The 15,127-nt window shown below is 42.9% G+C and overlaps 1 protein-coding gene across 1 annotated transcript in view; it reads left to right on the forward strand.

Moving 5' to 3' along the window:
- Positions 1-7,753: 7,753 nt before the first annotated feature.
- The window catches only part of NTF3 (neurotrophin 3), a 46,868-nt gene continuing 39,494 nt past the window's right edge, over positions 7,754-15,127 (forward strand). The window contains exon 1 of the mRNA XM_053978949.1: positions 7,754-7,960. Coding sequence (XP_053834924.1) covers positions 7,943-7,960 — 18 coding nt within the window. The 5' untranslated portion in view covers positions 7,754-7,942. The remainder of the gene's footprint in view (positions 7,961-15,127) is intronic.

A 15,127-nucleotide genomic window follows, 5' to 3' on the forward strand; every position in this document is an offset into this window, starting at 1 on the left:
TGTGATATTTTCTCACTTTATTGGCTCAGATCTGTTACCTTATTAGATACAGTGCAAGATCCATTCTTTTTGAGGTATTTAAAAAAATAGAAATCACACATAAAAGAAAGGGAAATTTTGCAAAAATTAAGGGAAGATACAGGGCAGGTATCAAAGTACAATGAAGAAAGTGAACTAATCTCTGAGGATATGGAGATTGGTATGGACAGATTTAAAGGAGTGATTATTTGTTGAACATTCTGGGCCTAGCTCAGTATCATATTTCCATAAAGAAATCAGGGATTCCTGGAGTTTTGCTTGATTTGGGATTGATGAGAGCCAAAATATCCGTCTTTATCAGCTGAGGTCTGACTGTAACACTGACTCTGCCTTGATGCAAGAATAATCTCTAATTTCAGGAGATGTAGCCATGCAAATGAGTTTTATTCACTCTCAGGATAAAAATTTCATCTCATTCACGTCATAATACTTAGGCAGAGACCATGATAATTAAGGGAAAGCCAAGATGCTTCTTTAGACTATAAACAGTGCCATAAAAACAGTCCTTAATACCTTTAGATTCAACTCCTTACAGACATTTCAAGCAAGTCTACAGCATAATGATGTCTTGCTTTATATCAAAGGCAGAGCTTGCAGGGACAAAGGCTGTGTTTAACAAACACTGCTGGCTACTGAGACAAGCCACACTGGGGAATTGCCTCCAGCAGGAACTTCTCAGCAAGGGGAACAGGCATCGAATTAACCACTAAAGGAAAGATAAAAATCAAACCCAGCATGTGGACTGGAGAGAACATACATGCCATAACTTCATAGCAGTCCTAAAGCCCCATAAATTTTCCTATTGTTGCTTGTGTGACCAAGCTTGTATGACTCACAGATTAGGCTGTGCCAGTCAGGGATGATTGTGTGACCATCCCCATCTTCCTGCAATAAACACTTTCTGTGTCCTCTGCTCAACGCGTGATTTCTTCATTCTCCTCCCTTGCAGGGCAGAAACCTCAGTTGCTATTCTGGTCCTTGATAAAGGAATGGCTCAGCTGCAGAACTGGAATGAGACACAGGACAGGCAGCAAAGCATGTGAGTAGGAACCTTTTACACAACCACAGGCGTGGGTTCAATGTCGATGATATTTGGGAAGAGAGAGATTTGCCACGAGCATGTAGCAGAACAGAATTTGGCATGGGCTTCCTCAGAGGGGAAAAGAGTTCCTTATAAACTAAGAACTTAGCCTAATCTTAGCTCCAGGCATGGACAGTCTGAAGCACAACCAGCCCCAAGTGTCAGTAGTGCGATTCAATCAAAAGAACGTGCTGGATTTTTCCATCCAGCCTCTTTTTTTTACCCACTACTCCCATGATGAGAAATGGGGTCAAAAGCCATAAAGTCTTTGGACTAGAAAGAAATGATAATTTTAAAAGCCTCCATGCCTTTGCTTTTTTCCTTATCCCGCTTGATTCCCAACAGGATGAATTTGTTCTTCCAAATAAAACTGTGTAAGAATGGAATGTGGTTGAAAAACATTTGTCTGTTTACTTGGTTTTAAAACTGGTATGCATGGCAATGAAAGAAAAAGGTAATCTCTTTCTTTGAATTGAGGTTAAAAAAAGGCTCTGAGCATGCAAAAGACTCCATTGCTTGCTCACACAGCTCCTAAGGAGTGATTTTGATTCTGTTGTGCATCCTTGATCCCTTGATCCATGTCTTGTGCTGGATGCATCAGCACATCCCTTGCCCGCAGGAGGGAAGGAACACCCCGCTGGGGATGGGGCTGGAATGGTCCAGCTGCCAGGCTGCCTGGAAGCTGCTGGGGACACCATCATTTGAAACAGTCCCAAATCAGTCCAGGGACTTCCTAATTAGCTCACAGACAACCCCAGTCAGCTCAAACTTAATACTATAGAAAGATGCATTAAATGTTTTACCTATAGGCCCTCAAAGAGTACTTAGTTACATGTGTGTACTAGGCTTGGGAAATGCCTTATATAAGAAGAAGAAGAAAAAAATACATATATATATATATATATATATATATATAAAGATAGTCCAGGATGGACAGAGAGCACACTTTGGCCCAGAATTGTTTCAAACCCCCTGCCTGTACATCTGCATTGGCTCAAATGGGACTTTCAGTTTTCGGCTGCCTGACAGTTGATCCATATCACGTTGGCTGCTTTGCCCCTCCTCCAGTAGATGTGATTTCACACTAAGGTTTTAGGGAATTAAAATGTAGAAGCTCAGCCAAATGGGCATCAGCATCCATCAGATAAAAAGTCTGAATATAAGTTGTTTTAATTCAAATAAAATAGCCTTGTAAGGATACAACACACAAATATTAACTACAGAAGATGCAAGCCAGCACTGAGAAATGTCCCACTGGCTTCAACAAGCTGATTTCTGCTGTTAAATATACTTTGTCAGCTCTGCTTTGAACCAAAACTTTTTCTATTCCAGCAGACAAAAAGAATTGCCCATTGCTACACCAACTTTTGTAGCTGCTTGCAAATGAATGAGCTTCTTTTTTCACAGCGTGTTTCACTATTCAACCTTTCTTTGCTTTGCTTTGCTCTATTTTCTATTTCTTCTGGTAGTGACCGGTGAGAAGAGCACCTGTATTTGACACTAAGAGTAGGAATAAACACACAGGTCAGGACACATTTCCTGGATGGGTGGTGTGGAACTGAGCCTTTCATTTCAGTGATGGGCAGCCAGCTTGGATCTAACAGATGCCAGACCAGCAATGCTCTGGGCCCCTTTCCATTTGGAACTGCTTAACTTGTATTTATTTTTATCTTTATTTTGAAAGACATACATTTGTTGTCCTTTCTTTCATCCTCTTTCAACTTGCTCCATCTATTACAGTTCCACTGCACCTACAAGGTGCAGAAGCACCAGTCCAGGAGGGGACCTCTCTGTGGGAAAATTTCCCCATGATAAAGACATTAAGTACCCCAAACCAAGTGAATATGTATGGATATGAATATGTAGTGGAAACTTCCTGAAGGCTTACACTGAGAAGTTTTCTTCAAAAGCTATGCCAGATTCCTGAGTACAAGATGTTCCTGAACACATTTGCTTTCTGTGGTGGTTTAAGTCATATAGTCACAGCAGAGAGAACACCTAGACCTGCCCTTGCCCTGGCCAGGGTCCATTACAGCCTTGTGAGCCCTCACTGATTTCTTTACTCTGCTGGGGTTTTTCAGCATATTTTAAACTACATGACACGTTTAATAATTTCTTCTGTCATTTATCCAGATCTTCTCTGACTTGAACATGGTCAGAACTGAGTCCCAGCATCCCAGCTGACATCTTACCAAGCACTTTATGTATCTCCTTATATGTCCCAGTGTGGAATCTATCTTCCTCACAAAAGAATGGTGCTGTGACTCCAAATCTCCTCTTCCTCCATCATTAAAAACTGCAGGCACCTTTTCCCAGTCCTAGCATAAGTAATGGAACCAAACCTCTTCATATGGTTTTAATTTGATTTTTTTCCCTCAGCATTTTTCTTACTGATAGTCATGCAAGTTCTCTTCAGCTAACTTGGAATTATAAAAAATGAGTAGGGGTTCAAAGTATGCTTATAATTACAAGAAATGTATTTTTTTCCCAAAATGTTGCCTATCATCAACTAACCTTGTTTCTGCAACAAAGACCACCTCTGAAAAAAAAAAAGGATATAATCAGAAAAAGACAAATATTATGTAAATCCAAAATATGAGCTAAGCCGGTAAGTGATGTAACACATTAGTACATTGGAGAGATTTGTAATCATCCATAACTGTACTGCCAAAGCACAGCTACATATTGGAGAGTGCAAATCCCCTTTTGTATGTCACTTAATATATAGCTTTGATATAGGAGCACAGATCAATACTTTTCCTTTGAAATGAAAAATATTTGTAAAACAATTAAAATTTTGATCTGAGTACTGCAATGCTGTGTGTGTGTAAAATCTTTCATGCAAGAAAGTTATTGTAGTTGTACTTGCTAGGTGCATTTTAATGCATCTGGATGTTATTTTAATTAATACTATTATTATAGTCTCATTTAACTTCACTTTGCTAACTCTCTGCCAAGGAAATAGGTTTGAAGGTGAACTGCGTAACAGCTGACTCTGTAAAATGCCTTTCTTTTAGGAAAAGCTCTGAAGAATAATGGTTTTCAGGGTGTGCCCAGAATTCCTGCTTATTTACATGCATTATTCCCATCCTCCCTCCTGGCATGCCTACAGCTCTGGGTACACATTTTACACTGTGGCATCTTTGACCTACAATGTTAATTGTTATGAGTTGTCCTAATTATTTTTAAGAAAGAGGGAATGCTGCAGAAGACAACTTTCCAAGAAATGTGTAACAAAACTAAGCATGAAGTTCTTTGTGAATCATGCTTGGAAATTCTTTCTAATACTTCTTGTTTGCCTAGCCTGGGTGCAAGTGAAGATGCCAATGAAGTTTCAGAAATTCCTCCAGCTCTGAAATGGCACCATTGGTATTCTTAAAGCAATATTTAAATAATGTTTAAGTAAATAATTTCTATTCTTTCCCACCACCATTGCTACCAAATAAAAAGATAGTTGGATTCCTTTTTTATTTCCAACAAAACATTTGCAGCACATTTCAAGTATGAAAAATAATTTCTAGAGATGTTGTAAAATTATAAAATTCTGAAAATTAGAACAAAAGTGATTTTGGCATTTGAAAGGTGAACAGCCTCCTCAGCTGAAGATATCAGTTGGTCAAAAAGCTCAGAGCTAATCTTCTGCTCCCACTTCTTCTTCCTTGCCTCTACTTCAAACCCACCATCTTAAAAAAGAGAGACCATGTGGCTGGAACACATTTCCATCCCAGGTAAGTGCATTTGTCAGTGGATATTAAAACCAACCACCCTGGGAACTGCTCAGATTTGCTGAGGCACATGTGATGTCCCTTCAGCCCCTTTTTGGGATCTGTTTGGGAATTCAACCACAAAGTGGTGCTGTTGCAAAAGCTAACCATTATAGAACATGCTCCCTGCTTTTAGAATGGCCCAAGGCATGCATTAAACCCAAGAAAATGTTAATGCATTTGCATACTCACACGCATATCTTCCCCATAAATATTCAATTTTTTATCATCAAACGAAATCACAGTGGTATTTGTTAAAATGTAGAGAAAAATACATGTCTTCAAAGTATATAAAATATCACATGTTTTGAAGTCTGGTCAAGTGCCTAATTAATCAGATCAATGTCTTGTAATTATCCCAATTAAAATCCCAGAATTCAAAGATGACTTTCTCCAGCCTGCTTTGAGCAATGTTTCAGATTCTTCAAGACAGAACAGGGACTTGTTCAAAGTAATTTTTTTTTTTTTTTTACATTTTTTTGCCATGTCTGAACCTCACATCCAAGGGCAACAGATAAAATAAGGTGACCATTTGGGAGCTGGATTGCTTCCTATTAAAAATTCAGAAACCTGCTTAAAGTGTGAAGGAAACTCACCTATGCTAAGGGTTAGAATGAGAGAAAAAACCACCCCAGCCCCAGAATAACAGCTGAAGATGTAGAAATACCTAGAAAGAAGCAGCTTCAGAACAACAGAAACATCTGTAGGGGAAAGGTTGGAAAACGGCAAGGACCAAACACGTCTCCATTTTCCCTGGCTGTGAAAACAGGCTGTCTACAATGCTTTTTGCAGTGCACACATATTTGGCGAGATTAAGGTGTCACATCTCAAATTACAAGGCGTCTGATTGCCCACAGACCCAGACACAGGGCAAAACCCCTGCACTCGTGCAAGCTCTGGGAGGTTTACCTCCCATCAGAGGTAGGCAGCCCTTCTGCCCAGGTCTTTTGCTTCTAGACTTCTTCTTTTGCTGCTTTTTTTTTTTTTTTCTTTCTTTCTTCCTTTTTTTTTGGTTTTTTTTTTTTTTTTCCTCTACTGCAAATGTGAAGTTCCCGGGCTTAACCCTTTGCCTACCTTCAGAGGATCATTCGTTCACCAGCCACAGGAAAGTTTTCTATTCCTAGCACTGTTTGTCTACTTCAGGAGATTAAAAGCTGAGTCACATTTTAGGCATTTCTCAGATCTGACTCCAGTGCCTGGGCTGGGTGGGGGACACACAGGATTTAATTCGAGTTCCCTCATCTTAGCTGAAAAAGCTCTAAATTGGATGGAAACAGCATTCAGGAACAGGGTGAGACAAAAAACATTGGAACTAGAGTTATGCGAGTTTGAGGAGCTTTGGTTTTTTTGTTTGTTGATGGTTTTTGGTGGGGTTTTTTGTTTGTTTGTTTTGTTTTGAGTTTTTTTTTATTGGCACAGCAGCAAGTACAGAATTCTTAGGAGGCAGTGGTGGAAAATGACTTTTGTTGTCCATCTGGGTGAGAAAGGCAGAACTTGTGAGAGAGATACAAATTGTGGAATCCCTCAACAGGATCATTTAAATTGCATAACCCCTAAATGGGACCATTTTATGCTTGAAAAGATCCAGAGAAAGGACAACTGCAACTAACGACACCATCTGTATTTTAATCTATGGTGGTAAATATTTCAATTAAACTGTGACAACTTTCCAGGTAGATTAAAATATCTTAAAGGAGATGGTACAAAGCTTTGACAGCAGGAGAGGGCTAATTGTCTTTACATAGGGAAGGGAAAGAGAAAAAAATCCATGGTTAAACAGGAACAGAAAAAAACTTATTGAGCTAGTAAAAGTATTCTTTAAGGAAACAATCTGGTGACCCTTATGATTTAAAGTGTCACCTCGTATCTTATATGACCATGTTCTTATGGTTATGACTTGCTCAATTAAGCTCAAATCAAACAGAAAAGAAAGATGACTTAAGCATGTAAATTTAGAGGGAGACTTAGAGGCATGCAGCTAAATTTATCAGCCATCTCTGTGAGTGATCTCTCTAAATAAAAAGTTTGGGAACCAGTCGCTGCTGGTTGCTGATGAACTTTCCATGTTTTTGGCACTTGCCATCCTTAATGGATGAATCTGCAAGTCAAAACAGGAGGAACTGTACACAAATCCATCCTAAGGTCTGTTCTTAACTATGGGTGTTTCTCCCAGCACTTATTTTTGTATCATGGCGGGTGACTTCCTTGACAGAAATACTGACCGAAGAAATAAATTTGTCAAAGATTTGCAAATAACTGGAAAAAAAAAAATTAAAAGGGAAGTCAGAGCGAGAGAGGGGGAGATTATGGCACTGTTGCTCTGTGTCTCTATTTCACCTGCTTGACGTGTCCTACAGTGACTTGTGAACACGGGTAGGAATAGCAGCACATGCTGGCAGTGTGAGTAAAGTGTGTGCATGTGTGTGCATGTGGGAGACAGAGGGAGCGTGGAGGACAGAGGGGCGGGAAGGGGGGAGTGGATGGACCATTAGAGTGCAAACACAGAGACATTCCTGCAATAAAATACTCGTCTGCTGAGAATCGCAGTCTGGAAGGGATGGTGGTGATTTAACAAAAGAATTCTCTAAAATGTTCCCTGGTGCTAATACTGTTCTTAATAATATGAAGAGGTTTTGCCAGGAAGAGGAATAAAACCATCAATTGGACTTGAAAAAAAAAAAAAAAAAGAAAATAGGCACAGGAAAGTTTTTTTTAGAACACACAAGGGGGGAAAATGACCTTTATGACGGTTTTGCCATTTTCAAAAAAATGCCTCATTCTCTGAATTTCCCCAGCCAGGCAAGGTTGTTATAAATGGTAGGTAGGGAAAGCAGAGTGTGGCAATAAAGGGGTTAATCCACGGAGCACAGAGCCATCTGGCTGAGCTGGTTTGTTATAATCGAGCAGATTATGTTCACGGGACTCAGAGTTTAAGGCTCCTCTCCCATAGAGCAACTCTGCACAACCCAAGCAGACCAACTTTGGGACTTTGAATGAACGTATTTACATCCACCTTTCTCTTCATGTCGACTTTTCTGGAAACATTCACACGGATGCCATGGTTACTCCTACCACGGTAAGGGAAATTTGACGTTTTCTAATAGGGTCCTAAGAGGGCGGGGAGGGAAAGGGGGGGAGAGGGGTCCTTTAAAGAAGTTTAATGGGGAGGAGGTGGGGGTCTTGTAAGCGGTAGATGTGTCCCAAATGTTGCCTTTCCTATTGTGCCTCCTCCTTCCCTCACCCCTATTTGCCCTATAGTTTGCTTCAGTCCTGAGGTTCCCCTCTCCTCCCGCTCCTCACACTGTTGTTCGGGTCCCTGGAAAGAAAGCAGTGGAAGAGAAATGCGAGGTGCTACAGGAAATCTGATTTAAGAGGCAAAAGCAAAGGAGGCTTTTGGTTTTGTCTTAAGAGGGAAACCAGCAAGTTCAGATATAACAAAAGGGGTTGAAAATCTTGACCGTGCATTGCAAGAACCAGCCTCAGCACACGTAGCATGCTCGCCCTCCGGCAAAGTTAGAGCCCATGACAAGCAAAGCCAAAATTCCCAATTTCTAGACCTCGCCTGCCACAGGTAACCAGCTTCACTGGAGCTTTCATACTTTTTGTGTGTGCCAGACACTGGAAACCCTGCTCATGACCTTTGAATCAATCCTCATTCTCCTCAAACCCAAACACTAAATTCTCTGGGAAGAGCTGGAGATCAAAAGATTCCCTGCACATCTGTGTCTAGGTGAAAAAGATACACTCGCTCTGTGCTGGAATGGCAGGGAAACTGTTCTTACATTGCAGCTCCCAGCGTTTGGTGAGTACCTTCTAGGAATGCAGTACACAACTAATCAACAGAGATGCACATCTAGAGAGCAAAATAGAAAGCTGTTTCTCATCTAAACAGCTGAAATGCAGCTTAAAGCGTCAGTTACTGGCGAGTCCTTATGGAGACACCAAACTGCTCTTAGCCAAGAGGGGAAAAAGTCCTTGAATGGTTTAGATAGTTTTCTGATCAGTTCTTAATCCTTCATTAAAATAAACGGGAAAGCTATATAAAAGCTATAACTATAAATATGCAGTATCTGGAGAGATGGATATTTTGGATTGAATAGGGCTGCTATGTGCACATTCTCTGGTTCCTATATTGCAAAACCAGTTATTTAGAGATGACTCTGTGTGTGTGTGTGTGTGTGTGTGTGTGTGTGTGAGGGGGGTTGCTTCTCCCCCTCCCCCCTTTTTAAATAGACAGGGATGTGTGTTATATGGTCCAGAGGATTGTTGTGAGCTACAATTTTTCAGAAAACACTCTTTGCTCTCAGGCTTGTGTGATTTGTTGCATGAGGAGTGCAAATGGTATGTAAAGTTTTGCCTTTGCATTGTGCCTTCAGGAAAATATCCAGACAAGTAGGAGAGGCACTTTCAGGTGCAGAAATACCTGATATGTGCAAGCTTGCAAGTGGAGAAGTGGGAGAAGAAGCACCTATAAATGGGATTCAAGGAAAAGGAAAATCTAATAGTAATAAAAAAGAAAAAAAAAAAAAAAAAAAAAAAAAAAAAAAAAAAAAAAAAAGGAAAAAAAAGCCTTGCCAGACAAAAGCAGCAGAGAATGGAAGAGTTCAGCATGGTCCCAGCTGCTGGTAGTAAAAAGGCTGCTCTGAGATACACATGTAAATACCAGGGGCTCTGTGTGTGAGCACGGTGGGGGGACAAAATCCAGGCATGATTGCAGGTGGTGGAGCCAAAACACGGGGAGAAGTGGAGGTACCAGCAGAGCCAGCAGGGGGGTGCTTTGTGTAGAAGGGTGCTACATGTTGAGGTATGCAGAACACATAGGTTTAAGGGGTTTTGTTCGTATTGTTCTGCTGTGGGTTGGGGTGTTTTTCTCTTCAGGGAACAAAAAATGAAATGGTGCATATAAAGGTATATAAAAACTGGAGGGAGGGTGTTATACAGCAGAAATAAAGTGCTACATGTTCACTGCTGTGCACTGGGGTAATAATGGCAGGTGAGACATGCAAAGGTGGTCAGCTTGAAAGGGAAACTGCTGCACATCAACTGGAAAAAGAAGATCCTTGTGGGTGGCAGAAAGTTTAGGAGCTCACAAGAGGAAGTAACACTCGAGAGAGATGGGAAAAGGTACAGGCTGGAGGCTGGGTGAGGATATGAAAGGGACATACAAGGATGGTGGGGTCTGCAAGGGGGAGGTTGGGTATGGAGTGGGAGTGGAGGGAGAAAGGTGAAAGCACAAAGGATGTTTGGAGGAGGAGTTAAAATGTGAAGTATTAGCTATTTGGAGAAAGGTATGGAAAACAATCAGCTACATGATGCTTGAGGGGGGCGTCAAAAGGAGGCACCTTTGATTGTGTCAAGAAATAGATATGAGGATGTATTTACAAGGAAGGTATCAGAGTATGAAAGGCAAGGCTTGCATGGTGATGGAAACATGTGCCGAGAACAGGAACACAGAGGGGAAAATGAGCTGGATGGAGATAGGGTGTGGTGAGGGAAAAAGGGTCCTGTAAGTATGTGAAGGGGTAACTAATTAGAGATATTTCAGAGCAGGCTGGAAACCTGCTGGAGTGTGCTGCCTACCTGCAAGGGAGAGACAGAACTGGGGAAAAAGCCATGGGGAAGTAGTGTGAGGAAATTCAAGAGAGTGGAAGTCACAGGGACAGGATGAACTGTGGCAAGGATATAAAGCCATGGCAGGTGTTGAGGAGCACGAGAATGAGGAAAAATTAAGGAATGTAGGAGGCATGAATGAGGATGAAATGAAGAGCTAGGTTTTCTGCAATGCCTAGGAAAGAGGTGGTTTACAGGAGATACAGGGTGAGAGCAGAGAGTGAAGGGAAATTTGGGGGTTTGTTTCTTAGCAGGCAAAGAGAGGGTGTGGTGCAAATGTGCAGTGGTTTGCTCAGCAGAACTGGGGATGCCTCTTTGCTGGGGAGTAGGAGCAACACGGGGAAAAACAGGCAATAAATTACAGGGAAAGCAGCTGGGGCAAGGAACAGCAAGCAAGGAATAATGGGAAGACTCTGGGAGGAGGAGAACATACACAAACAAAAAGGAGCAATTTTCTGTTGCAACAGACATAACAAATGTGTTTGCATATCTGTGGTAGGTACTGACTGAGTGAAACAGCAAGAGGGAATGGAACAAATGTGCTGGTGGAGAAATGGCCAAAGATATAAAGGGGTGGGAGGAGAAGGAATGGGAGGAAAAACTACCTGGAGGGCCGTATAAGCCACATGGCTGTGCTGAGGTTAAAAGTAAAGTGTGAAGTGTGTGGGGAGGCAAGTGGGGTTGGGAGCTGTAGGGCATGAGGTGGAAGTGGATGGGAATGACAGTTCCTGTTACAAAGGGCGAGGAGCTCAGCACGGGTTGACACGCAGCGGTGTGGGAGCGAGGAAGGGACCTGTCAGGCTGTGCCTGCTTGCAAGGGCTGTGCAAGGGAAGGTGAAGGGAGGGAAAAGTTGTGTCTGATAAGAGAGATTTGTGCACACAGCATGCTCGAAGGAAATGAGGGAAGTACAGGTGAGGACTGCAGACCTGGGTGTGGGGTCTGGGAGAAAGAAGAGTGATGAGGGGTGAGAAAAACTTTTTGAAGGCTTAAAACATCTCTTGTTATCTGCCTCTTGCTGTGAGGGAGGCTAAGTGTGCAAGGGGCCCTAGGTGCATGCAGTGCACCAGGAGAGCAGATTGGGATTTCGGTGCAAGGGCACAGGTAAATCCATACAGACCTTGATGATAGGCACATGGATACATGGAATGTGCGAGGGCCAGGGGTGAATATGTTCAATGGGTGCTGTGCTTGTGAGACTGGCAGAGTTGCAGGAGATGAGGGCAATCCAGGAAGAAACTGAAACCCTTGAATGGTGAGTAAGAGCCCTGGGTTGCTGTAAGGGATGAAGGCCTGTGTGGAAGTCCCAGAGAGCCACCCAGGAGGCCATACTGACAAGCAGGGTGGCTACCAGAGACTGTGTGGAGCATCACGTGTCCACTGCATTCATGGCACAGCTCTCCATGTCGAAATCACTTACGTAAGGCCAGCACCAGGGGTGAGTTTCGTGAGTGCTAGGAAAGCAATGTTTGCATTGAGAAGGAGGGTAGGAAAGGATGACTAACCGGGAAAATGGTTTGGTGCGTGGGTAGCGATAGGACCCGACGTGCTCTAGATGTACCTGCCTTCTGCATGACTTGCACAGCAGGCAGGCTCTCCTCTAGAGGTCTTTTGTAGACCTTTTATGAAGAAGTGCTGAATAACCCTTAGAAAATCCCAGTAGATTTAACTACAATATTTAAACCAGCTTAATTCAGAAGCGTACCAACGCACCTTATTTTCACACGTTAAAACCTCTGAATACTGCTGCTGGGACAAAGGGCAGAGAGGTTTCTCTGGGACAAGTTAACAGGGCTCTTGGATGAACAACTATTGGGCTGAAGCACAAAGAAGGACTACAGATGTCAGTCAAGGGAAAGAGGAAAGCACTGGCTTTCTCCATGGCTTGAAGCAGTGCTGGAGTAATGTGCAGTTGGCTGAGGGTTGAAAACATAGGATACATCTTGGGTGTCAGAGAGAAGCACTAGGAACTTATTTCCCTTCAACACAATTGCATTTATTGACAACAGCTGTTCTTCAAATCTGATCTAAAAACACCTTCAAATTGTGTGGCTCACCTAGGACTTTGGGTTCTTCTGCACGGAGTAGGAAAGTGCTTGCTTCTACCCATAGCTGGTGTAGCTGGCGAGAAGATTGTGAGTAATCCTGTGGAACTTGCACTGGAAGAAGTCAGTCTGATCACACAGAACCTCTAAACCTAAAGGTTGAAGCCTCTGAGCCCAGACCTTAAATAATATCAGTCCTATGGACCATGGTTCGTAGATCCCTTTTCTGTTCATTGCAAGGACAAATTCCTGCTAAAATAAAAGCAAGCAGCCTGTAAAATGATAAGCAATTAGTGTTCATGCAGCTATAGGTTGTGTTGGGAACCCATTGTCCCATATTTTACACTGGTTTCCCACTGCAGAGTCCAGGTCAAGCTCTCCAGCAGGATAATTTCTCCTGGCAATTCTTGCAGCTGGCTGCAGTCTGTGGAAAGGACCTTTCTTCTCTGCTGGGAGTGAACTTCCCACCATGGCAGGCTGTAGGTGGAGGGAATGGTGAAGTAGTTGTCCATGAGGGGGAGATGCAGTCTCAGACACTGGGATTCAGATGGGCTGAAACCACACACCACAGCCTGCTCAGCCCTCAGTGCTCCCCTGGCCTCTGACCACTCTGCTCCCTCCACTAGGAAAATAAAAATCAAACAGTGGCATCAACCTGTCAGCTGGCTGAGACAAGAGAAAGGGATCAATGGGTTGTTGCAGGAACGGGAAAAAAGCAAGAGCGAATGAGCTGTGCTCAGTGTGGAGAACATGGGGCATTTGTACCTGCCTGAAGCCTTTGCAGCCATGACACAGCCAGAGAAATCTGCTTGCAAGGGGCCGGAACATCTGGGTGTCCATGCAGATGTTTGCCGGGCCATGTGTGTGCATCCAGGGGCAGCCAGTGGGAAGGGCTGGTGGAGGGGGATGGCAGCTGTTGCTGTGTGGGAGACTCTTCGTGCATCTGTCAGTGGGGGATGCGGGGATCAGTCACTTTCTGAGGGCACAGATGGGATGTGCGTGTGAAGAGAGAAGCGCTAAGCGTGGTTATGGAGTAGTTTCAAGGTTGTGAAATGAGTGCTAGGAGGAACATCTACAGCTATGCTCCTGATTGAATCATGAGCCTTAAGTCCATAGGGGAAAGGGAGTCCTCTGCAGGATGCCTCAAGGGAGATTACACTTCCCAAGGAACTAAGAAAACCTCACTCAAGCATGCAGTTCACTTCCGAGTCTCCTCTCCTTCACACGGTACAAGCAAGCCAGCAAAGGTGGCCCTTTCCTTCAGGGCAGCAAGCACTTGAAAGATCACAGCAGGACCATCTACACCTCCCTCTCTGATCTTTCCCTGCCTCCGTCTCCTCTCCACCTCTTCACACACGTGAGGAAGGGTCTTTCTGGGTCTGCGTGTGGAATTCCCACCTGAGGGAACGCGTGACGGAGCTGCCGCGTCGGGGAAGGCTGTGTGTCTGAGCATGTCAAAGCAGAGTTTGCTGGTTGTCATCTCAGGCTCAGAGAAGGAGCCTGCTGGTTGCATTTCAAGGCACACAGGAAGGATGGCAGGCTGTTCCACATTTCCATCTGGCAGAGCGGGAGTCGCTGCTTGCGTAGCCGTGAAAATGCCCACATTCTGCAGAGCAAAGTCCACTTATCTGTTAAATAACTTATCTGTGTTAGCTGTTAAAAAAACTGCACCAGAGGTGATGAAAACACTCTGGAAGGATTGCAACCCGCAGGGTAAGATTTGCAGCACTCCTCCAACATTTCCAGTGTGCATGTTGCCCATAATGGAACCACAGCAATAAACGTGCTTCTTCTCAGTTGATCTTTCACACCTTCCAGCAATAAATTCCTTTGAGTCTTTGAGTATTTTGAGTCTGATCTTGCTATAGATTTTACATGTTTCATCTTACATAAGCTGAGTTGGCATGCGAGAATCTAGTTAATTCAAAAATATATATATTTCTAGGCATTGCCTTAGAAAAAATTCAACCACATTTGCCAAAAGCCTGAATCGACAGAGTCAGAGGTAACTCACAGGGAACTGTAGAGCTGCAGAAGGAAGAAGTATTTTGTACTCTACATGAATTCAGATTATGAGTGTGAAATTTAAGCCGAACCACTTATTTTGAAAAGCTTTGTGGTTAGATAAGTTTGAATACAACATCCTCTCTGGTGAATTCTGCCTCACTCAGGAGATGGACACAGTTGCAAGACAAAATCAGCTTCTGACTCCTCCAGAGAAGGGATTTGGGCAGTATTTGGGTTCTGCTCCAAACCAAGATGAGATATTTTGGCTTTTAGGTGCAATATAGACCTCATAAATCTGATGGAGACCAAACCACAGAGTTGTTAAGAGGGAGACATCATTTCATGTGCTGAGGGGTCTTTCCTGGATTTGTAAATTTAAAAGTTAGAAAATACTTACCTACTTCAGTGTTTTCAGCTCCTGTGAGAGGTAAAACTATTTCCTCCACTCATTTCTCAAACAATTTGCACAGTCAGATTTTACATGACTGGCTTTCCAAATGGATGTTGCAGATAACTCCATAACATTAAAAAAAAATTCCTGAAAAGGTGTTTTTTCTTTGCTGTTTATCCACATTTGCCAGTT

This window comes from Vidua macroura, chromosome 5, assembly GCF_024509145.1.
Source record: "Vidua macroura isolate BioBank_ID:100142 chromosome 5, ASM2450914v1, whole genome shotgun sequence".
Classification (NCBI taxonomy): Eukaryota; Metazoa; Chordata; class Aves; order Passeriformes; family Viduidae; genus Vidua; species Vidua macroura.